Source organism: Atractosteus spatula, chromosome 12 (genome assembly GCF_055471065.1).
Source record: "Atractosteus spatula isolate fAtrSpa1 chromosome 12, fAtrSpa1.hap1, whole genome shotgun sequence".
NCBI lineage: Eukaryota > Metazoa > Chordata > Actinopteri > Semionotiformes > Lepisosteidae > Atractosteus > Atractosteus spatula.
This window is the reverse complement of record NC_142717.1, coordinates 7,562,368-7,587,999: the sequence shown is the minus strand read 5'-3', so window position 1 is coordinate 7,587,999 and position 25,632 is coordinate 7,562,368. Positions and strand designations below refer to the sequence as shown.

General features: G+C 34.7%; 1 protein-coding gene across 1 annotated transcript in view; it reads left to right on the top strand.

Annotated features, from left to right (window-relative positions):
* The first annotated feature begins 336 nt into the window (after positions 1–336).
* LOC148822605 (carboxypeptidase Q-like) overlaps positions 337–25,632 on the top strand; it is a 146,268-nt gene continuing 120,972 nt past the window's right edge. Inside the window, exons 1-3 of the mRNA XM_088928639.1 lie at positions 337–383; positions 5,590–6,061; positions 20,009–20,216. Of these exons, the coding sequence (XP_088784765.1) occupies positions 5,623–6,061; positions 20,009–20,216 (647 nt within the window). The 5' untranslated portion in view covers positions 337–383; positions 5,590–5,622. The remainder of the gene's footprint in view (positions 384–5,589; positions 6,062–20,008; positions 20,217–25,632) is intronic.

Genomic DNA, 25,632 nt, shown 5'->3' with positions numbered 1-25,632 from the left:
ACTCTGGTTCATATTTCATTTGCATTGTAAAAAACGTCGTTAATACGACGGATTGTCCATGCCTTTGACGATTTAACGTCTTACTATTACTGTTACTATTACTATTAATTTAAAGGGTTAAATTAATTTGAACCTATCAATGTAGGACACTAATTTGTCACACTAAATTGTATTTATTTAGTTTGGTTTTCATATAGTTCGTTCTCTTTTTGAACTTGTGCTTTATATCCTGGTAGCAACTTATCTTATGTCCCAGAGAACAGGACGAAACACTACTGTATGAATTTGGTGCTGTTGGAACCTCACGCTCTGCCATATAGCACGATGTACTGATTGTAGACGGTCAGAAGTTACGGTGTCACACCAAGTACTTCGAGAATAAGGTTTGTTATTTGTTATTGTTTTTTAAACAATGCGTTTCGAATGAAAGTTTGCTTTGTGATTGTTGATATCTGGATCTTTCTCAAATTGCATTTAAGGCATGTTTTGTCGATTGAAAAATCGAAAGTTGGATAAAGTGAAATGTCACTAGTCACATTTTAAATAATACAATGCTGAAACAGGGTCCAACAAAATGTATGACAGATACTGTTAAGGAGTCTGTAACCGAGTCTATACAAAGTAAAGTATTAGGCAATAAATAAAACACCTTATTGTATTTAAAACATAATATTTAATATATACTATAAAAAGGTTTCGAACTGAGAAGCGCGGGGGACGTTGTTTCTTGTTACAAGAATGGTTTCTGTTTCTAAATACTGTGCTAGTGATAAGGTACGGCGTCATTATAACTTCATCAGTAGCAAGTCATAAACAGCAAAAGAAATTGATCATAAAATAATTCTGTCATTTGTAAATATGTTTGTCCCAAGATAGCTCACAGCAGATCGTGTGGCAAGAGGTATTTGAGTCAGGGATCCCACTCTGTGCTGCTGATCAATACCTGGTGTGTTCACCATTAGCGTTTCACAAAGATCTGCAAATGGAGTGTACTATACAGGGACCATAAGCCACAACTGTCAGGTAAGCAGTTGTCATCTGTGGCTGTGGGGTGATATTGACATCTGTGGAACTAGTTTCACTGGTGCTACATTAGTTTAAGATTAGGTAGAAAGGGGGTCACTGTAACTAACAATTCCAGTCCCAAATGTCTAAAGTTGATTTAAGCTAAGGACCCACAACATACAGATTTCATGATTAATCCTGTATATTCTATCATGGCCAAATGAAAAAGAACCCTAGAATTCCTCAAAACATTGTTTGCCAGTATGAGAGGATCATTACTCCAGTCACATGACTGTAGATAAATTTATGGAAGTTCCATGTTGTCAGTTTGTTTTAGATGCTATAATTGTCGTTCTGTTATAAGCAAATGTTTACTTGGTACCTTTCGGATCTAAAGATCGTGTTTCATATGCTAGGCTAGGTGTGTCTTTTCATGGGTGCTTCTTCTTAGTTGGTAACACTGTTGGTAGTATTAGGATGGGCGAAGAGATGGACTATGTCCATATTTTTGAGAGAATGTTTACATTGAGCAGGAAATGATTGCAGTTTGACTAATCCATCCATTCATTTTCTACGTGCATTACAAAGGGTCGCGGGGGAGCTGGAGCCTATCCCAGCAAGCAACAGGCGCATGGCAGGATACACCGTGGATGGGACGTCAGACATTGCAGGGCGCACACAGACACAAACGCGTACAGTACAAACTCACACTAGGGACAGTTTTCCCAGAAGCCAATTATTCTACCAGTAGGTATTTGGGCTATGGGAGGAAACCAGAGCACCTGGAGCAAGCCAACATGAATTTGAGGACACTCCACACAGATAGCACTCCAGGTCTAGAATTGAACCCAGAACTCCAGTGCTGCAAGACAGTAATGCTAACCACCGTGCCACTGTGCTGCCCTAGTTTGATAATAAACCTGACAGATATGATTGTATTTTGTGTTTGACTGCCACCTTTGCTTATGCAAATTTCACAGACACGCGTTTGATGCCACAGGGTTCTGAGAACTTTAATCTCTCATAATCTCATTCTCAAACAGGCAAATAAATGCTTCAGATTTCATTTTAAATGTAATCCAAAACCAGGGGTTAGTGTGTGTTGCATCTGTGAAATGTTTCCAGAATTTAGGGTATTTGCATAATCTTACTTTCTCAGTGCTAATCCCGTAACTACAAAAGAAGTGAAGTCTCAGATTTGAGTTTTTGTTTTTCTTTTCTTGGCATAAACTGGTGGATTTTTAGTTGGTGAGAGAAGAAGGGTCTCTTACAGAGTGAGGCAGGCTTGCTATCAAGTAAAACAGAAGCAACAGGAATGATCAAATCTTGTTATTTGCAGACAAATAGGCCATAAAAGCCAGATATAAACAGATTCCATGATATTCAACTGGTTCATGGTGAAAAGCAAAAAGAAAAAAGTCAGGTGTTTCACAGTACAGTAATTTTTGCATCACATTCATTGTTGCAGCTCTCCACTCAGACCTCTACAGAACTTGCCCTCTGTGATAGTTGTGATGCTTGGACAAAAACAGCAATGTAAGAGAATACTTTAGATGAACAGTGAACAAGGTTATAGTCATATACCCATAACTGTGAACATTTAAAGTCCCATTGTGCAATTCAGATTAATTGCATTTTGAGATTAATTCATAGGTTGTTGGTTTATTGAAAATGTTACTGGAATTGTAAAACATGTCCTTTGATGCAGTTGGCTGTGCTTTGTCAACCTTTATATAGATCTGTGAAAGATAATAAGTTTGATCAATAATAAATGAAACCAACAGTGAAAAAGAATCTTCATATCAGACATTTCATGAAGCTTGAATAAAATAAATACAACACTATTATAGTACATCTCTTTTAAATGAAGCATCCACAAGTGTGAATTTTACAGACATTTTATCTGAATTTCAAGAATCTAATGTGAAGAATGTAGTAGATAACAGGTTTAACCCTAATCCCCTTCACTGAGTTATCTCTAATGTGGCTGTCTCAGAAATAGTTGATTATGGATACAGAATAAACAATAGTATTCAATTTCTCTAGCGTATGAACAGTTTTTTACTTTCCATTTTATAAAATGATAAATGGCTTAAATTTTTTTTCATGCAAAATCTTAGAATATGTTTGAATCATTCATTGGTGTACAGTTCTGAACATTTTGACTCTCTGTATGGAACCAGGAAGCACCTTTGATTGCTTTATTGTGGTAGTATCACCTAAGATTAGAATAAGAATAGTTTCAATTTACTTGAAAAGATTTAAATAGCAATGGTTTTCCTTTGTGAAATTGAAACTTCTTTTGTGGGTGATACTGATAGATCTCTTCTCGGCACATGATAAATTTTCCCCTAATCAGCTGCCTGCTAGTCTCTACTCTTGGGGTGTTCCGATGTTGTAGACTCTAATCATGCATCATGATATGATGTGGCAGAGGTTCTAAAAAGTGGTTTTTCTCTTTCATTTGTGAGTAATGGTAACCAGCATGTATCTTTAAAACAGAAGTGAACCTCTTAAAAGTAACGTTGTATTAAGATTCAATTTTTTTTCTTTATTTTCAGTGTCTGAATATATCATTACTTACAATAAACTACCTAAAATCTGGATGAATACTACTGAAATTGTATTTGATTTTTAAATATGTTTTAATCTCCCTTATTAAAACATATTGCTTTATCTATAGCGGTTAAGACTACAGAGTTAAAAAATTGTACAAATGACAGTGAATTGGGTGTAATTTGGATTACATTAAAGATCATTCCTCAATAGCAATTGCTGGTACTAAAAATGCAAAGACTGTAGTTGAGAGAAAAGAGGAGAAATCTTTTCTTGCATCCTTTAAGCAATACCTTTTATCTCACAGCATTTTAAAGAGGTATAAAAAATGCAAAGATTGGCACACCCTGCTCTACATTACAATTGTGATGTAATTAGTTGAAGAACAAAAATTGACCCTGTTCACAAAGGTTTAAGGGTCAGCATTTCACAGGGGGCATATTCATGAATTATGTTCCATAATAACACATGCTTTCATATACATTCTGCTATTTTTTTCACAGCTGGAGTTACCTACAAAAAACAATACGGCTACAGTGGTTAACATTTCTAACATTTCAGATGATTTCTTCAGTGTTTTATAGTTTCTGTGTATTGTTTTCTTCTTGGAAGAAAAAAAAGAACAGGTGTAAACATAATCTGGCGGTTTTATGAGAATGCTTCATAGTATGAATTCATTTCTGTATTTCGTAGCTCACCTCTTTGTTATGCAAATTAAGTGATTTGAAATAATAGCTTGTCCCTAGCTGCACAGACTGTTTCTTAAAAGTTTAACCAGGCACTGGTTTATGATTTCACACTTCTCACAATCTGCTGTGTGGGCTATTAAAAAATTGAGTGAACCGTAGGTGTGAGAGTGAGAATTGTCCATGGTGAGTAAGCTCTTACCCTTTCAGAGCCTTTAAAGCAGATACTGTGTGTTACATTTTCTGCAGTTTAATTTTCTGTGCTTAACTCTCAGTGATCCACAGTTCATTTTACTACTTAATAAATAACATGTCAAAGCAAACACAAAATCAAAGTGTGAGGGTGTCGTTTCCGTTTTTCACCATTCTCAATGGCAAACGGTTTGTTCCAAGTAAATAACAGTGCTTATCGGATAGTTTCAGAGATCTTGTATCTAGGCATTTCTTATTTTTTTTACAGAGTGGTGCTCAGTTGGGTAATGGGATTTAGTCTCCAGGCTAGGTTTTAATGAATGTTATTTGAACCAAGTTTTGATTGTGCATCAGCCATGTCCTTCCCAGGTGCAGAAAGAAAAAGGGCTCTGCATTATGGGTTTGGATCATGTTCCCAAGCAGATAACTGTGCCATTTCATTACCTACAGGAGTTTGATATATTGACTAGCCAAAATGGTGAAAGATGGCTGTAGGTGCAATTCCAATAGCTATGCCTTTGAAAGGCTACTTGGCTGCAGCAGAACTATATTACCATATTACCTGATTAAAAAAAAAAAAAAATCATGTCAACGTTTTCTTTTTTCTTAGGTTGTGTTTGTAAATTCCTATAGATTTTCTAATGTGCCCAATATTTGCTTTTATAAAGTGGTACATATAAATAACCATTGATGCCAATTAAAAGTTGTCTTGCATTGTCAGAATTTAACAACCAATATACAGTATCTCACATACTATATAAAGTCAGGTTGCAAATGTTCTGTTACAGTTCAGTCACATTAAATGTCCAGGGCTCTTGACTTCATGCCTAGAAAATTTACTTAAAGTGAATGTGTCCCAATACTTATAGTCATTTGAAATCTCTAGGTTGAACCAGTAGTATTTTTGTTATATCAAATATACTGTACATTGATTTACCCCCAAATAAAATGTGTATTATATTGTACTCATTATAATCACACTTACAGTACAAACTGCTTCACTATAAAGCAAAAAGGCTAATGTATTTCTAACTATATGGTCACCGTGCTTTTAAATACTTTTCATTTGGTTCAGATCTTTTTGCAATCTGCTTTGGTATAGCCACAAGCAAAATGTTTTAACCATTAACATGATTCTGTTTCTTTTCAGGTGACTCAAAACGAAGCAAGTGAAGGAATCACAATGGCTGTAATTGTTCTCCTTGCTTTAATCTGTTTTATTGGTGGCTTTCCATTGAATGGCTGTCCAATTAACAATGGTCTCCAAGACTTCCATATGGATACATTTGAGAAAATAGCAAAAGAGGTAGCTGGGTATTCGGATGTTGCACAGAAAATCATTGATCTGGTAGTCAATGGGAAAGCCCAAAATCGATCCTACGAAAGACTCACAGATTTCACAGATACTGTAGGAAACCGCCTGAGTGGCTCCAAAAATCTTGATTCAGCCATCCAATACATGTACAATGCCTTAAAACAAGATGGTCTGGAGAATGTTCATTTGGAACCAGTGAAAATACCTCATTGGGTTCGAGGAGAGGAGTTTGCCATGATGCTGGAACCAAGAAATCACACACTCTCCATTCTTGGGTTGGGGAGTAGCATTGGGACTCCAAAAGAAGGTAAAATGATAGTTTGTTATTCTTTCTACTCAAATTTAAAATTGCTCCACCCTTCACCAAGACAAGCTGACTGAAAATAAATGGATGAATGTAATTTAAAATGAAGGAAAAATTGCACATACTGTAACTAGAAAAATGTGTGCCACAAGAATGTTCTCAATTTACGTTGTGTTTCCCTTTTTAGATAGACTCATTTCACAAAGTTTTTAATAGTTGAAATGTCTTCTGTTAAAAAGTCACAGTGATCTCGGTAAACACAAATGCCAGTTTTTTTTTTAATGATTGGTGTTTACTGTATAAGTTACTATTACTATATGTGAGAAATGTGTGAACACATCTGAAAAAGTAATAAGGTTGCAAATATGGGGCAAACATTTAAAGTAAAGTGTACACAAAAAGTAAAGAAAATGATTGTAAGAGATAAGATTTTTCAGATCACTTTAATTGGCCATATACAATTTCTTGCATTAGGAATTTCTTTTCGCATACCCAAGCTTGCTCACAGACAGGGAGAGAAGCTGGGGGTCAGAGCGCAGGGTCAGCCATTTATACAGCACCCCTGGAGCAGTTGGGGGTTAAGGGCCTTGCTCAGGGGCCCAACAGAGTAGGATTCCTCTTCCGGCCGCGGGATATTGACCGGCAACCTTCCAGCCACAGGCGCGGATCCCTAGCCACAGTGCCACCGCTCCACCCGTAATGAATTAGAAGAGGTTTGTTCTTGGGTGTTGGGTAAAAGTACCAAAAATTAAAATATCAGGTGAAACGTACTCTTATAGCTACTGTAGGAACGAAAACTGGGCCAAGTACAAGTACATCACATTTCTTTGTTGTTAATTGTTAACTGATAATTTGTGAATTGTTTTTTTAAATAATTTAATAACTGATAAACTACTAATTATCACTTATTTATTTAATTTTGTGTTTTGGCAAGGTTGTGGATAGTACATATTTATGATGAATTATAATAGCTTTTATAACTTAGAGAATGTGCAAATAGAGACTGAATCCTTGTTTTTTTTCTGCTGCATGAAGAATTACCAATCAGTATCAGTGTTCTTTCATGTGCATTGAAGATTTCTGACATGACGCAACAACAAATTTATGATTAGTAGATTAATGGATGCTTAAAATGAAAATTACTACAGTGATCATTCAAGGAGGAAATTAGCTCAAACACATTTACAGCAGTATTGTTAGGGAGATTTTTAGATGGAATGCAGTTCATCTACTTACTGACTTGTGTTATTCTTGAATAACTGGTCAGACTGATTGCACAACATAGTTTCATGGAGTGCCTTAGGTTGAAGAAAATCCTAATAGTTTTATTTAAAAGATTTTGATATTTTTTTTACGTCTGATCATTTGGTTGTAAAATGAACGAGTAGAAATGGACATTTTTAAGAGAAGAACAGGTAAAATGATAGGTAAAGTGAGTTCTACATTCTTTACATGTAAAACACTTTTGTATTCATTTTAATTTAATCAGTTCTGTGTTTTCTATGTATTTATTTTGATTAACATTCTTCAATTTTAAGAAATTGAATAGCAGGGCAGACATTTTGTCTGTTCTTTCATATCCTAAATCAAGAAAGAGCTCTGTTGAGGTAAGAATGCTGTAACCCATTTGTAAAGCATTACCAATTCTATTAAACGCTCTGTAAGTTTGTCCCCATGTAGTCCCAGGTGATGCTGCATACAATTTTAAATGTATTTTTTCTTCTCAAAGGCAATTATTGGTGACATCTTGGAGAGAAAATTAAATCACCTGTTTCTTTTTCCGTTTTACTTTCATTCCTTGAATAGTGAAACGCTTTTTTAATGCATGAATCATAAACAAAAAAAATAGAGTTTTGTAACTTGTAAGCCTGAAATGTCATATTTATTAAGTATTTAGCACAAAGTGTTATTGATGTGGTGTTCGTTAATGCTGAAATCAAGTGTGTCGCCATAAAGCCCTTTAAAGGATTTTAAGTTACTTTTCAAGAACATTTTTAGTTTTCTTAAAATAAGGGTAACATTTATCAAACCACCACAGGTATTGTATACCATGCTGTATTTAATGGAGGATGGTTATTCATCGTTTAATATGTGTTATAGCCTCTGCTCTGACAGAAGGGTATACAGTACATGCTGGAGTTAGAGTGATGCACTGTGCTGCTTCAGAGAGATATGTTCTTAAAAAAATGTTCAAGGAGCTTCCAAGTGGCTAAACTAGGAAGAAACACCACTAATATAACAGATGTGTCCCTCTAATCCAGGAATTACTTGACTTCACTTGCACTGTATCAGCTGACTGTGATTAGGATCAAAGCAATGGTGCAAAACTGGCTTAGTGCAGCTGGTACTCTCTCAGGCATGCTGGATGCCTGTGTTGTCATGTTGTCACCATTTCATGCAAGACGCACTAACACTGTGTAAAGTATTGTGTGACTCACAATTTGATTACATCATTGTTTTGGAGTGTGCATGCACAGTGTGCACATGTTTCCTGTACTTGTACAATGAACATGGCTTAGTTACTTTGAAGTAACTTTGAACATTTCAAACTTCTGGCCTTTCTGTGTGCACTTTTTTGCCTGTTTCTAGCCTGCCATTCCCCTACGAAGCCTTGACCCAGACCCATTTCTGTGCAAGTTCTTACATTACATAATAACTTTTTAGCTGGACTTTGGCCTATTCTTTGTCACTTAGTCCTGTTATGATATACACAGTTATTTTATGATGAAGACTATTACTTTCCACCTTAAAGCAAGCTTGGTTCTTAAATGTCAAACCTTACCTGTTTTAGGTTTTTCTGGTGAGTACTTTTCTTTTAACTTTTCAAATTGCATGCTTTCAATAAAAGGTTTTCTCTTCTCTAAAGAAAACTCTCCTTTGATTTTATCATGTTCGACCAGACCAGCATATTTGCTATAATCTTCCTGACAGTTTGCTTAGATGCTAATTTCATGTAAACTTAGAAACCATCATTGGAGTTGTGTGAATCATGGGTTTCTGCAAAGTTAAGGAAGTCATCTAATCTCTTTATAACAATGACATCTGTTAGAAGGAAATATTACAGGGAAGGAACTAACAGCAGACTTGGCCTCCTGGGTAGTACTAAATGTCATTGATAGCATTTTACTTAAATTCAGTGTGCATATAGAATGTTTTGATAGGTTTAGCAAATCAGTGTCCAATTGCACGTTAAAAGGAAGTGGAATATAACTATATTTAATCTTATGGATTAATACACTTCTATAATAATCTGTGGGGTACTTGATAATCCATCCATTTTCTAACTGTTTTATCAAATTCAGTTGTTGGGGAGCTAGAACCTATCCTGGCAAGCATCAGGCACAAGGGTGGACAAACGGGATGGTCCATTGCAGAGTACACACAGACACTCACACTCACACCAGGCCCAGTTTTCCAAGAAGCCAATTACATTCCTAAATGTTTAGACTTTGCAAGGAAACCAGAGTACCTGGACCAAACCCAAGTGAATACAGAGACTACACAAATTCCTAACACCTCAGCACCAAGCCCTGGTCCACAATTGAATCCAGGACCCCAGGGCTCTGAGGCAATGCTAACCACTACCTCACCATGTTGCCTGGTATTTGATGGGGAAAAAAAACAAAGCAGAAAAGGGTCCTCTTTGGGACCCAGAACTAATTTAATTGTTTCCTTTTGCCAGTATATTAAAATCCATTGTTGTAGGAAATGAGGTAAATAATCTTTGGGATCTCTGAAACCAGTAAATCAATCTGTTCATGATGGATTGTACTTTTATTAAAGGGTCTTGGCACGCATATTATGAGATCACCTCTCCACAAAACAAAGCTCTTAAGACCCATTCTCAAGATCTGGATTCTGGAGAAGTTCCAGCAAATATCCTGAGTGTGTAAGGCCATATCTGCAAAAGAAATACAAGTAAAAGTACTGGCTCTGAATCATCTAAAGCTAATCTTTGAAAAAAATTGTCAAGGGTTAATAACTTAATATGAAGCCCCATTTTAAAGAAATTAAACTGTGCACTGCACTTTGATTTTGCAGAATGTCCTCTGACTACTATTGATTTATTTTTCTTAATCGTATTCCTGCTGAGAGTTGCTTTGTAACTTTGTTTTTGGATTGAAAGCTAGGTAAAAGTTAAGTTTTAGTACTGGTATATTTAATGTGCTTTAAGTTGCAGACCATACTGTGGAAAAGCTTGAAAACAACCCTCTAAAAATAAAATGAACAATGCACCTGTGTTTACCTTTTAAAGGGCTAGCACAAAATTCACAGTTTTAATTCTCAGCCTCAGAATTTTCATATGGTTCCTGGGAAAGCAATGTGGTGTTTTAAACTGAGAAATATTTAATCTTAAAAAGTCTAGTTTAGGCAGAATGAGTAATATACTGTACTAGTCTTTGTTAGTATAGTTTACTTTTAAAGTTCAGAATTACAAATCAAAAGAATTAATTTTAAACATATCGGAGAGATTCTGATCATTTACCTCAAAAGATATGGCATCTTTTGGCAAAAAGATATGGCAAAAGAAACCCATGACTCACTTGTTACCTCTGCTATTGTTTCCCATAAGAAATGTCACTTGTGATCCTCTGATCACTCACCACTCAGTATATGTTGGAACTGACCAGTTTCTCATACTTTAAAGATTGTTACTTAAAACTGCGCCTCCTAATTTGTTATTTTTATTAAAACTTCAGATTACTACGTCATTCAGAAATCTTTGTCTTAAGCACATAAGCACTTATATTGTAAATTTTTATACAACACAGTTTTGTTTATTTTTTTTTTAATGTGAACACACTGTTTTGATCTGTACCCTGCTCTCCAAGCCCTCATCCAATTTGCAGTCAGGAGTTGTCAAGTAGCTACTGTAGGATGACTACTACAAACTGGTGTCAGTATGATATGCCCACAGTCTTGTGCTCTAGACATACTGTGGAACTCTTGGCAACAGCTCAAACTCAGAGGTTCCCAGCAAGTCGGCAGGTTTGTTGTTGCGCTAAAACCTATGGATACTCAAGTTGACTCAAGCCAACTGAAACCAATGTCACACCTCTACTTGAAGAATCCCATCTCAATTCAATTGACGTATTACTTTTACAGACTGATGTTACTAGTTTCTGGTCTCAGGTTTTGAACTGTGATCTAAACAGGTCCTTTACCAGTTGTGCCTGAACACTGTTTACCCTACTGTACTTATACAAAGGCAGTCTTTGCTGAATTGCTGGCTCCCTGTTCTGTAAATCTAGCTTTTCAAAATATCCAAAGACCAGGTTCACTGGCGAGATGATTATATTTCTGGACAGCGATTTATGTGTGCCATAATTTTGAAATATTTTGACCCATTTGTATTTATAATACTGATTGCCTTAGCGCAAAAAAAAATATTTAATTAGAATCTCTGGATTGTAATTTCTCTCACCTTGTTAGTTTTGCATCATCAACTCCAAGAAAACACATTTCAGAAGAGTTGGAGAATGCTGTTGACAGTTGCCTCTGTGTTATGTCTGTCTCTTGTTTACTTTCCTTTTTGTGCAGGATATCATCTTTAAAATGAGCTGGCCTTTTATGTCTTTTGAGGGAATTAGTTTCCCAATCATAATATGAAATATAGAGTACTATTATGACTATTTTGTGTTATCTAAAATTGTCAAATTAGGTATTTGGTTTATACGTTAGATTGAAGGGTACAATTTAGAGTTGAATAAATCAATTTACTATAAATTGAGGTTCTGTAGAATGTTAATAACTCATGTATAGATGCACAGTAGTGTCCATTCTAATCTTAACATACAGTAGACCCATCAGCATTCAGATATAGTTTTATTTGGTTTCTGCATAACCTCAGTTTATATTGATGATTAATAGAATATTAAACCTTAATAAAGCTTAATGTAAAATGCAACTGAGATTCCAGTCACTGTTTTGGGCTCAAGATTCTGACCCCCTTGTGGGGGTTGGACTACTATGGTACAACTTCTTGCCATAGCCAAAGCCAGTGCATTGTGCCTTCAAAACAACAGGCACATGCTTATACTGTATGTACAGTATACAGTACATCACTTACAGCTCCCCCTTTTAAATGCTCATTTATGGACAATGACTGACACATTCTATTATATGAGGATCTTGACAAGTGGGTATAGTTATTTAATTTTAGTATTTAATATTAATAATTTTATAACATCCCTTTGAGGAGAAATATTTTCACTTGCTAGGCAAGAATCTGAGCAGTGCTTGATCTGGATATCGGCCTTTCTTTGAAGAAGCATAACATCTGGGGGAGCCCCTGGTTTTCTGCTATTTTCAAAGAGCAATATTTTTCTATTTAACGTTTTCCAGCTGGAGATCAAGGATATACAGTATCATTAAAAAATGTGTCTGAGTTCATATTGTTTTTTTTATTATTTAAAATTCAGATGAATCACCAACTAACAATTCAGGTAAATAACAAAAAAAGTACACAGTTAATGTAGGAATTCATCTAATTACCTCAAAAAGACACTGTTCATAACTTATAGTGCAGCCCTCATTTGTATCTATGTTTGTTTCTTTCTAAAACAGATACCCTAACCTTTTTGCTGTAGCTGTCTGAATTATTTGATATTATTTTTACTTAAAGAAATATGTGAACTTATATCCTTGCAGTATGCTGTTTTTGATTTGCTGTAGCTTTAGATATTAAATTTCAGGCATTTCCACTTTTGTCTCTTAAGCTGGTCGTTTCTAGAAATGCAGGTTCAACAGCAAGTGTACTGTTGGACCACAGGCATCATTAAGTAAGAATTGATATAGAATTTTGAATGTTCACATTAAGTTCCTAAAATTGATTTCTCTGTCAAAGTGTTCGTTTAAAAGGGATCTTTTTTCCAAAACAAGACACATTGTGTTTCTTTAAATTGTGCTCTGGTATCCACGGTCAGTATTATTTACCATCAGAGTTTAGAGTGATATTTGCTTGGTCTTGTAGACACTATTTCAGGTTCTTTAATTTCTTTGTTCATGCCAAGTTATATACAGGATTTTCACATTTTTATATATATTTTGACAAAAAGTCCTCTGTTAAATAAGCTAACAAAAATAATTAATTGCAAGTGGTTTATATAACATCTTATTTCTTTTTGTTTGACTCTACATTTTAAATTATTTGAGACCAAAGTACTGCATTTTTCATTTACTATGATATTTTCATGTTGCTGACAAAGTTATATGTGCATTTTGAATGGTTAGGTGCATAACATTATAAAGGTGTAAGAGTGTCTGACAAACACTGCTTAATGCTAGGCTTTAAATGTACATTATGTTTTATAATATTTCGTTAAACATGAAAATGATTGAGACTGTGAAATAATATTTAAAACTATTGATGTGTTGATGTTTATAAAAAGATACAACTTCCTGGGCAGGGCAGCTGATATGCTTAAATGTACAGCCATTAATATTGTGAAACATGCTGTAGACATTTTATTAGTTACAAAAGTATACAGTATCAGTCTTCTCAAGTACAATATTTTAGGTAAACATTTCTTAGTAGCTTGCCCTTTGAGTCAAAACTGATCTAAACTAGTCTACTGTTACAGGAAGTTCACCAGACGTTCAAGGTCCCATTGACTGTATCTTATTAGGAAGAAAAGTTCTCAATTCTACGGAAATGGAAGGAAAAAGTTTTATGATCATATTGGCTAGCCTTGGAAAGAAGATCAACATCTTTTTATAAATAATAATAATCTTAAAAGTGATGTGCTCGTTTAAGAAAAAATGTTGAGGTGTTTAATATAAAAATTATTAAAAATATATGAGAAAATGAAAATTATATGTGTGTATACTGATACATACACTTAATGATCTGAATTTAACTGATGTTAAAGGCAAATAGAAGTAGAGACATTTTGTAACCACCAAAAGATTTTTAGTCTTTTGAAATATATAAGTCTTGGTAAACATTTCTTAGTAGCCATCCCTTGGAGTAGAAGCCTTCTGAATTGGTTTAATATTACAGAATGACCCCAGGAAGGTTAGTTTCATTATAACTGCAGGTTTGTTAGTAAACCTTAAAGGCTTCAACATATTAGGCTTGGAAAATGTTCTTTGAAATCTGAAAATTTAAAACCCAAAGACAATTCTGTTTAGTTCTGAAAATGGTACTGTATTTATCTTAATGTTCAGGACAAGAAACACGCTAGACGGGAAGCTAGCAGTTAGAAGTTAGAACTAGAAAGCAGTTAGTTGGAAAATATCAGAAAATAATCAGTGATCTTATACTGATCATAAATAAATAATGATGTACTGTAGGTCTATAAATGAGTGATTTTAGGGCTAAACATAAATCCTAAAGTTACTGTTAGCTGTCCTTTGGCATTTCTGTAGATAATACTCGTTCTATTTTTTGATGGCTTGTAGAATTACTTACTGTATACAGTAGGGTCAAACAGCTACACAAGAAAATGTAAATATGAATAAACATCATTCTCTGTGCAGTATTGTTTTCCCTGTTGCTTTTTCAGAGGATTTTGTTCTGTGTTGCATGATTAAATGGTTTATAGATATGCAAATGCATCTGTTTTCACAACAAATGTGCTGTCAAACACTTTGCTACTGAGAGACATCAGCAGAAAGCCTGTGTTCTCCCTGAGCCAGGGGTGGTGCAGAACTATCTGTAATCTAGTCACTGAGGCACTGACAGCTACATCAGTAGTGGTGCTAAGTGTTTTGATGTCTGTCGGTAGTGACGCATTTGTTTGTAGTTCTTTAATGGTCGAATTTGCATATCGTATTTTTTTTATCTTTTCTTCAACCTAGAAAGAAGTGCTTCACTATAAGGAGAGGGTATAGCACATGTCTAGATTGTTGCAGCTGCTGAGCATTTTCCATTTTGTCGCCATTTTATCCTTTAAGAAATGTCTCCATTTCTTGTTCGGTTTCACCTGTGGGACTCGTTTTTGTGAATGAGGAAACACAATACACTGTCACTGAGGATGCTAAAGCAGACTAATTTCAGTGATTTTCTTACGAAATTAAAAGTTTACGGTTTTTAAAATCTGGATAAGGCACAATTCTACCATAATGAAAGTAAATGGGTAATCCAGGATTTCAGAAATGCTTGTTTGTAGTGAGGAACAAGATCATTAAGATAATTATAACATCATCCATCTATCTAATTTCTAAGCTCTTCACCGAATTCAGGGTTGCCTGGGAAGTGCACAAACCTATCCCAGCAAGCAACGGGCACGAGACAGTTAGCCTGGGTGCGATACCAATCCATCACAGACACAAACACAGACACACATACTGTAAACTCACACCAGGGCCATTTTCCCAGAAACCAATTAACCTACCAGTACGGTTTGGACTGTGGGAGGAAACCGGAGCATCTGGTGGAAAACCCAGGGCCCCAGTACAACGAGGCAGAAATTGTAACCACTGCATCACTGTGCTGCCCTCTTTAACATCATGCACATTGTATTGTGTGCTTATACTGTAGTTTAAAGTAGTAAAAGGCAAGGTCAGTTTTCCACTCTTTATACAAAAAGAAAGGTTGTGCATTTCTTTTTGCTTCTTTCCTACTCAGGTATTGAACTTCTCTTAATCTTGTGGAATGTGTATCATCAAACCCACATGGAGTATCCCTTTGAACTGCTATGACCCTGTTTTCTTCTTTATTAAGATGCACTCCGTCCCACTTTTATACAGTACATGTGCTCATTCTGTTTTCTAAAAGCTAAGTTATACAAATAAATAGAAATAAAATAATACATTTTTTCACAAAATATAATGTTCTGAAGAAAGTTACAAGTACCCAGTGTCTTTTCCAAAATACAAAAATCTTTTACCCACTTATTATTCTTAATTCATGACATTTATTTTAGTTGAGAACCTGTATTCTGCAGCTTCTTTACTGCTTATTTTTATTTTAATATAAAGTCCATTCATTTAATGTAGTGGAAAATATCCCGTTGTCCACTTACAGCAATAAAATGCAGTACCTCAGAGGTTTTGTGCAAAGCAATTATACTTACTGTAGCACATGAATTGATTCTGTAGTTTTCTAATATTGGAGGGAAATGTTGGATAAACCCATCGTGTTTCATAATTTTTTTTCAAACAATTTGTTTAAAAAAAAATAGCTGCAGGTCTTTCTTCAATTAAGTGGCTTCTGTTTAGTCCTGAAATCCAGACAAATTTTCAAAAAATAATATATGATATTTGTAGAATACTGTAGCAGAGATGCATGCTTCTGAAATTTGAATGACAAAATCAATGTGTATATAAATTTATATAACATTGAACTTCTGTGTTCTGGACTCTTTCAAAGCAACAGGTATACTATCATGCATACATTTGAATTGAACCAAGTGGTACAGATGCTGGTGGTTGTTTTTGACTAGTGTTTGTTGTGGTTGATGGCTACCCTTCATAAACATTCTTTTTCCTACAGCTGCTTACTGTATAACTTTATCAGTACATATAACTATTACCTTTCTTATATTTTTATTAGTTCCTGTTTTTCAGTTGTCAGATACTTTTATATAAAATCTAGAGGAATAGTAGATGATAATGTACTGTATATGAAAACTGAGTACCACTATTGATATTCTTTTTTGGCATTAACTCAGAAACATAGACATTATTCACCAAAGGAAGTATACAGTAGTTCTCTTTCTCATACGTTATATATTTTTGTTTTAAGTTTGATTTTTTTCAACCTACACCCTTAAATCTGGAATCTCCAGTTCTTTAACAGTTCATATAACATTACAGCCCTCATACTGTATGCACACTGCTTGGGCACCTACTGTACTTTATTTTCACATTGTAAGGCTACCAGAACCAGCAGCAGCACTATGGCATCAGATGAACAACCAGTGTAGTTCTTAGGTGAAAAGACCCTGGCAGTGTTCAGCCAATTGCATTCCATCTAAGAAGGAATCCTGGTCATGGTCAGCCAATTATATAACCCAGAACTAAACTAACAGTACTGCTGTGACTAGCTTGGGAACCCAAATGAGGCCTTTGCCTGTTGAAACACTTACAGAACGTTGCAACTATAATTAAAAAAAAAAAACAGGGAGGAAAACTTGATGAAGTACTGCTTTACAGCATGGATACAGTAGTGTGACAAATTATTGCCATAAAGGTCAATCACACTGAAGAAAACTATTCTTCACTAAAGCAAAGCTTCAGAGAAAATGTGTTAAAAGGTGTTTACGCTGAGAAGGGCTTTTGCTGTCCTTGTCTTGAAACAATTTACTCCAAGATATATACACAGAAATATGATTAGACAGCATTTTGTGTATGATTTTCACCTTGCCCTTCTCTACCGTTTGTTAACATCTCGAAATAAAACAGGAAACGTCAAATACTAACAAACCTCGAATGTTTGTTTCAAACATTCTTTAACTTTTATAGACTGAAATTTGTGCTGTGATGCAAAATATTGCTATATTAGGTCAAGATAATGTATCATTACAGAAAACAAAGAGCTTAATATAGAAAATGATGTCAGGTTTTTTAACATCTTTGCAAAAAAAGTGCGACTAGTGATATTATTCCAGATTTACGTGTATTACTCGGTACTTTCAGCAACCTATTTCCAATAACTGTGTAAGGAAAAGATGTTCTGATCCTGCATTCTGTAAACCGAATAAATTTAAATATACTATCTTCTTTTTTTCTTTGTAACAATTAAATTATACATTGTAAAATTTGTCAATGATTCTTAAAATCTGACTTTTTATCCTGCATAGAATGTATGAATTGTTACCTGACAAGAAGTCTTCATCAGTATTTGAAAACTGTCAAATAATCAGTTCACTACCCACTGAACACTGATTAAGGAGATCAAGGAGAAACAGGGTAAATCAATAGTTTGCTAATGTTTCATTCATGGCCTCCTAATAATTCCCATCTATGAATTGGATTCATTACTCTGCTCTCCGCCCCACTGATAGCTGCTGATATGTGGTGAGCGATCTGGCGCACTATGGCTGCCGTCGCATCATCCAGATGGATGTTGCACATTGGCGGTGGTGGTGGAGTAGAGTCCCCATTACCTGTAAAGCTCTTTGAGTAGAGTGTCCAGAAAAGGGCTATATAAGTGTAGGTTATTATTATGATAACATCAAATAAGAAAAGATTTATTGCATAACAGATATAACAAGTATCAGATGGACCCTATAAAAGAGGTGTTCTATTGTTTAAACTGACAATACTACTGATAATATTTCTACATAATTTGCCTGTGTTTTCTATTTAAAGTACTGTATGTGTTACTTCATTTTTTAAATGTAAGAAGAGACAGATCCCCTTTCTAGCTTTCCTATAGTTGGTTTCCAAAAGTGTTAGAGCCCTCCTGCTGGTTCAAGGTGCTGAATGAATGAGAACAATACTTACTTCACCAAATATCTAAGGCATTTCTTGCTTTCCCTGTGGAGGCAGTCATTTGTCAGCTCTTTATTTGTCCAAGCAATTTTAATGCAAAGACTGTCTCAGCAAGGGTGTCATAATAATGCTCAAGGCCTTCCTACTGATGGTTATGACCCGAAACATTACAATCTTTTTTCCTGTTATTTTCTGGCTGGGTTTTCAGATAACTATCTTCCAAATATTTAGAGCATGTCTAGACTTTTTGTGATACTTCTTCTATTACAGGGCAGATTTAAGTCAAGAGAACTGAAATAATATTCTTTGTCGTTACATTTCATGCTGAATGAACATAAAAGAATGGAGCTGCATGTAATAATTTCAGTGGTATAAAGCAAGATGTAGCAGTACTATATCCCTTGAAGGGAGGTACTGTATACTGTAACTGCTAGCTTAAATCATTGTTCCTGCAGACCAGAGAGTTTTCCTTTTTTTTTTAGTTTTTCCAACAAACTAATTTTTGTTTTTTATGAGCAAATTTAAACAGTTTTAATTTTACAAAAAATAAAGTGAGTACAGAATGAAAAAAAAAGTTGTGTTTTATAGTTCAAATCACCCCTGTCCATTAACTTCTTTTTCTAAAAGGAGAAATTATTTGATAGATTTAATACTGTTAGGCTCTTAATGTTTCGGAGATAATGGAACCTTGACACTCTGTCATCAGGTTTGAAGTGGATTGAAAAGATCTTATTTTAAACTGAATATTTTAAACTGAACTAGTTGATAGACATTGGAGACAATCATTCAATTGAACAGCATAAGCCAGAAAACCAAACCAACCATGACTCTCAAAGAATTGTCTTGATACTGTTGTTGAAATATTTGTGAAAGTGTGAGCTTGTTATAATTCACCAAAAGTTTGATTGTTTTGCAGTTCATATAAGAACTATATATACAGACAATACTATATTAACACATATACTGGATGTTTAAACTTCCAATGAGAGGTAGCCTATGGTCACATCAAAATTCTTTAATTCTGTACTTGGATTCAGAAAAAAATCACATATCCTTTCCATTTCCTTTTAAGGGAATGTCATTTTTATTTTTGATGAATATATAGTATTGCATTCTGAGTTATCTTTTTTCCAACTAGCTAACTTTATGTGAAAATATACTTTGGCTTAATCTTTAAAACATTAAAGCAGCTTTCAAATTGTTTTGCAGTTTACAGTACATAGATATATTAACAGTACCCATTCATTGCAGCTCTCAATACAAAATCTTTATTTTGCCATCTGAAAGAAGGAGACCGAAGATACAATCAATACATGTGTTGTAGGTGCTTCAGAGTTTAATGGTGCATATTGTGAAGATTTACAATGTAGAATAAAAGTCTGTTTTATTTATTCTTAATCGAATGGAAAAAAATGTAGAAAATGAAAATCATCCAGTTGTACTGCCTAAGGTTTTTGATAGTTTTTCTTATATGGTATAAAGAAGTCCTGTAGAATATACTCTAGCTACTGTGTCTGGTTGACGTGTATGTAAATGATTGATTGATCTTGTCTCTCTTCTTTACTGCAGGTATCACAGCAGGAGTGCTTGTTGTACATTCATTTGATGAGCTACACAAAAGAGCTAGAGAAGCTAAAGGGAAGATAGTTGTGTTCAACCAACCATTTGTCAGCTATGGCGAGACAGTCAAGTACAGAGAGCTTGGTGCTTCTGAAGCAGCGAAGGTTGGAGCTGTGGCATCACTCATAAGGTCCATCACTCCCTTTTCCATTAACAGGTAAAACAGACGCAAATGTTACAGTATTTGTAGATTCATGTTATACTTTATAACAAACAAGTTATGATATTTACACCAAGTTACCATTTATCTTTGGTAAATGCCAAGAATATTTCAGCAAAACCTTGAAATCTAAGGGTAATTATTGCCTTTGATCCAAGTACAGTATGTTTAGCACTGTATTATAGTGCATTAAATTAGTTTTAGCACAATGTCATAGTCGTATGTACTAAAACTAATACTGTACATAATAAGAGGCAGAAGTTTGTCCTGTGCTAAAAGTACTGAAGATTAATAAATCCCCAGGGCCCAATGTTATCTTACCAATTGTATTCAAGGAAACAAGTGACTTTTTCAACAGTCACTCAAGATAGGGGTAATACCCAGAGACTGGACAATTGCTAATATAGTGACCACCCATAATTAGTTTGAGAAAACCCACCCATGAAATTATAGAACAATAAGTCTGATTGCATCTGCATGTAATAATTATTAGATCTAAATAAGAGGGATAACCTTTTATGAAAACCCAGTTCTAGGGAATAGTCAGCTTGGAATTTGAAAATGTAGTTCTTGACAACTTGTTACAGTATTTTGAACAAGTGACAACAATAATGGATAAACACAGTGCATGTAATGTGTCTTTAGGTTTTTAGAAGGCTTTTGGTAGTGTTCCTTATAAAAGATAAAAGATTAAGTCTCAATTTACAAGTTGTAGGCATTCAAGGAAATGTGAGCTTGGATTGAGAATTGGTTATTTAGAAACCCTAGAGTTTCTAAATACTCTGAATTGAGTCCACTGCTCTTTCTAATTGATGTCAATGATCAAGATTCTGGTATAGTAATAAACTGGTATAGTAGGAATAGACCGGTCTGTAGATGATACCAAATTAGGAGGATTCTTTCTTGGGAGAGATGTCACACAGTGAGATAGTGTTTGAGAAGTAATGTAATTTGTTTAGAATCTCAATTACTCATATACAGTATCATAATTTCTGAGATCTGAGTAAGTTAAAAATACAATTGAAAATTCCCTGCTCTGGATTTCCTAATTTCAAGGATGTGAAATCATTGGATGTACATTAAATACTAATGAAGTCATACTTCATCAGTATTTAATATTACTGACTCTAACAATAGAGCTTTTGAGTTGGCTAAAGTGTCACATTTTCTGTCAGTAAAATATTAATCAGGCTCTCAAATTGGATTTTTTTCTGATTGGGAGGCAGTAGTTAATTCCATTTCAAACAGCTGTAACCCTGTTTTTTGGAAAGAGGAAAATCTACTCTGATGGAAAAAATGCCATGAGACTGCTGTCATTCTTTAACCTGCTTCATGCTGAATTCCCCCAGCATAGCTAGTAGATGCGTTGTCACTTGTTGAGAAGCTGGTCTCTTTATCTCCTGCACAGCTGCATCACTGTCACCACAGAAAGCTGTTATGGACAGGTGCAACTTAGCAGTGCAATTTATGGTAGATTTCATGTGTTATTTCTTGCATTACTAAAAGATTCTATGCCTTATATAATTTGTTTGTACTTGTGAACTGTCTCTGTCGAGTAAACATCCTACTGTAAATAATCAGTTTCCAGATTGAGTTTTCAGGCTCCCCCTTAAGCTATCAGTAAATGTATTATTGTTATTATTAATAAAAGACGCTGGATGGATGGAATAGGAATTGAACATGAGATTTTGAGAGACATTCTTGTGGTAAAAGAAGGTGAATTTATTCAAATTAGTTCATGAACAGTGTTGTATTCTTCATTTTCTGAGGGCATAAGTTGGGTAGATCTGCCAAGGTCTTCTCTTAAAGTTCTCTTTAATTACCAGGTCACTGAAATAGTGATTTATTATTTGGTGTAGATAATTAGTTGAATATCAAGTCAAACTTTGAACTGGGTATGATCTTTTTTCAGAGAACCTGAAAAGAGAGGGGAACTATCTGTACTAGTTTAAAGTACCACGTGTACAGTGGAACATATTTCTGTGGAAATTTCCATTACCCCTGCAATTGTTCATCAGCTTGACAGCTGATACCAAAATAAGAAGATTAGAAAATACTGTGGACGTGTCTGTAGATGAGATTTCTAAAAGTTTTAGAAAAAATTAAAAAAAGTGAATAAAAAAATGGAATAAGAACCTGGCAGATGACCAGGGTAGGGTGTTACATGCTTGACTTGGGTTGATGTTTGCTGACAAATTTGTTTTCTAAACTGTGTGGGCAACTTAATAAAAAAAGCAAGCAGCCTGTTAAGATACTTGGTTAAGTGTAGAATTGTAATCAAAACACACCATTAAAACTTCATTTAAAATATTGTGTGATGTGTTAAGGGGGTATAAAATTATAGAGTAAAGAGTTATTGGATCAAATAAAAATCAGGCCCTGACACCACCTTGCTATCCAAGTAAATTATAAAGATTAATGAGAATTTACCTCCTGAAGTAAGGGGATACTGAGTATTGCATAGCACTTGATTTTCTTATTATCTAGCACTACTTGATAACAGAGTAATGAACAGGCAGCAAGGCAGGACAAATAAATATCTATTTCAATAAATAAGATAAATACACAGCACAGAATGGTTATATTACTACTATTATTATACAGATATTTATAATTCTGCAGGTTCCAGAGTATTTACATACTGTATATTTATTATATTACGAGAAACCCTTCATCCTTTAAAAAAAGGATGCTCCATAGGACTAAATCTCCTTCTTTCCTTCTCTAAATGCTCACAAATAAAAGTGGAAGACGTTTTAACCCAAGTATTCCATAATATAGAAAATCAGAAAATCCACAAATATGAAGACAGAAGACTCTTTTTATGGAGAGTACAGCTTTCTTCTACTGTTTGGATTACCTGGAGTGAATCTGATTTAAAATCTGATGGAAAAGGGGAAATTGTCTCACATTTCAATCTCACTAGGAATCACTAGAAATGGCCCTGTCAATGTCACTGTTCTAATATGGCTGAAGTAAAGATTTAACAGTGAGTTTGTTTAACCTGAGTCAACTATTAGTGTTTTGATCATCTGTATCTTCTACCATGTTTACTGCCTTCAAGGTTCAAGCACAGCTCCGTGTACTGTATACACCAAGGCAATACCCACTGTTTTGAACCTACAGAACAGGGTATTCCTGCTGGGGAGCTCACACCCTCCTGCTGTAATATACCATTTTTTGGTCAAAGTTACAAAAATGAATTGCTGCTCTGGAATCTTTCCAAAGAAGAAGAACCTGATATATTCCTTTAAGCTCAGGAATGTCTTATAGTGACAGACCAAAAAACTAAAACCTTTTAGTCTATGCACAGAGAAGACTATGTAGGAATCTGATTCAAAGACTGAAAAAGTCATCTCAATGAACTTCCTCAAGATCAACATTGAAATGCAAACCAGTGGATAGCATTTAAACTAGAATGAAAAGCTTTTAAAACTTTTAATTTGAAACAGGATGCACTTTTATTTTTTACACAGGGGTGGTAGGAGTCTTAAGCAAGCTACCTAGACATTCTTAAAGATCATACCCTGGCTGCCTTTAAGAGACAGCTGGATGAGATGCTCAGATCAATAAGATACAGTACTTGCAACTAAACGTGTTAGATGGGCCAAATCGCCTACTCTCATTTGTAATGTTGATTTACCAGGTTTGATGATTATCAACTGCTAAGGATGAATCTTGACAGTGCATTTTAAAGTGATTATGTTTAATACAAATTCATTTGTCAATGTTGCCGTTTCCTGCACTTTATGCGTTTTCAATATAGGCTTTGCTCTAATGGTTTAAAATCATAAAGATCAATGCTGAATTAGTTCTTGGAAATGTCATGAAGTAAATAAGGCATGGCAAAGCTTATTTTTTTAGCCTGAAGCATCTCGGAATCAGCAGAAGCTATTACTATTATAGATTTCCATACATCAGTTGAGATTAAATATGTTGTATACTGAGCTTTAAAGACATTTACTACAGAGGACAAAAGTCTATGAAAAAAGATTGTAAGAAAAACCAACAGACTTTAGAGAACATTATGAGCTTACATGCAGTTGACCAAATCTGTAGAAATCTATGGAGTTCCAGATGTTGGTACAATCAGCACCACTGTCTGGGTCCATGAAATCCAAGTGTAGTCTGTACAACTGCTTTATACAGTAGGATGAAGTCATATTCAGTAAACTTAGTGACACTATCATTTATAAATAACTGTGTACTAAGAAATAATAGCCTGTTTGTTCAAGAAAATATTATGAAATTATGAATATGAAATTAAGCTTTAATTGCTTAATTTCAAGCGTAATTGCTTTGCTCCTTTGCAGTTCACTGTTAAGCTTGAAATAGCTATTGGGAGGCCTCGAGCCAGTAATTGAAATATTTACATGGAATAATCCTTCGCAATGAAGCATAGGTCATAGCAGAGCAAATTGAGTTTAAAGCAGTTTTCACAATCATGGGAATAGAATGTATAAAGAATGTACACATTTCTTTTAAAGTGCCATTATGTCTTGTGTGCCCCGATTTCATCTCCAAAGAGTTGTGATGGTGCTTGAGGGTTGGAAGTTTTCTTTTCTTTTAAATATGACTACTTAAAGACGGCTGGGTTTTGCTCTGCAGCACATTCATTTTGTTTTGAATCACCTATTAACAACCAAAAGAGCTACAGTAAACGAACCCATTGGCTTCCTCTCAAGTGTACATTTTCCTATGTCCATTCCATAGAGATTTACAGAAAGATTTAACACCTAAGGGAATTAGAATTTGCCTAATATAAGAAAGCAAAGGCTACACAGAAGTAGATATTATAGGCATATTTAGCTGTTTTGTAAAATGTAGTGGTAAAATTAGTGCTTGATTACTAAAAGGCTTAGTACTTTCTGATTTTTTAACTACTCACCAGAGGGATAAGCCAATCAATTTGCTAATTGATTTTATAAAAGAACAGTAACAAGTAGAAGAAAAGCAACAGTGTCCAGGAAAGTAATACTTAAGAAACTGATACTGAAAGTGATGTCTGCCAAACCCTCAAACCCAGACATATAAAATAAATAATATTACTTTCTTTTTCATTGTTCAGCTTTTGCAAAGTTGAGTTTTTTTGGGATGCACTGTTGTCTGAATTATGAATAGACATGTGTCTGAATACAGTAGTCAGGAGCTGCATAATGGTGTCACTGGGAGATGCTATTAGAACTGCTGGCCTGGCATCATATCAGCCTTTGCCAGTGTGTCAAATGAGCAATGTACAGTAGTTAAATAGCAGATATTCACAGCAGAAGTGACAGAGTCCATCTGATGTCTTGTAGTAGTGATACTGCTCAGTATGCAGTTCTCATGATGTACAGATTATTGTATTTTTCAATGCATATTTGCATGGGTAATAAAAAAATAAAATATGTGTCTCAGAAAAAGCTTTAAACAA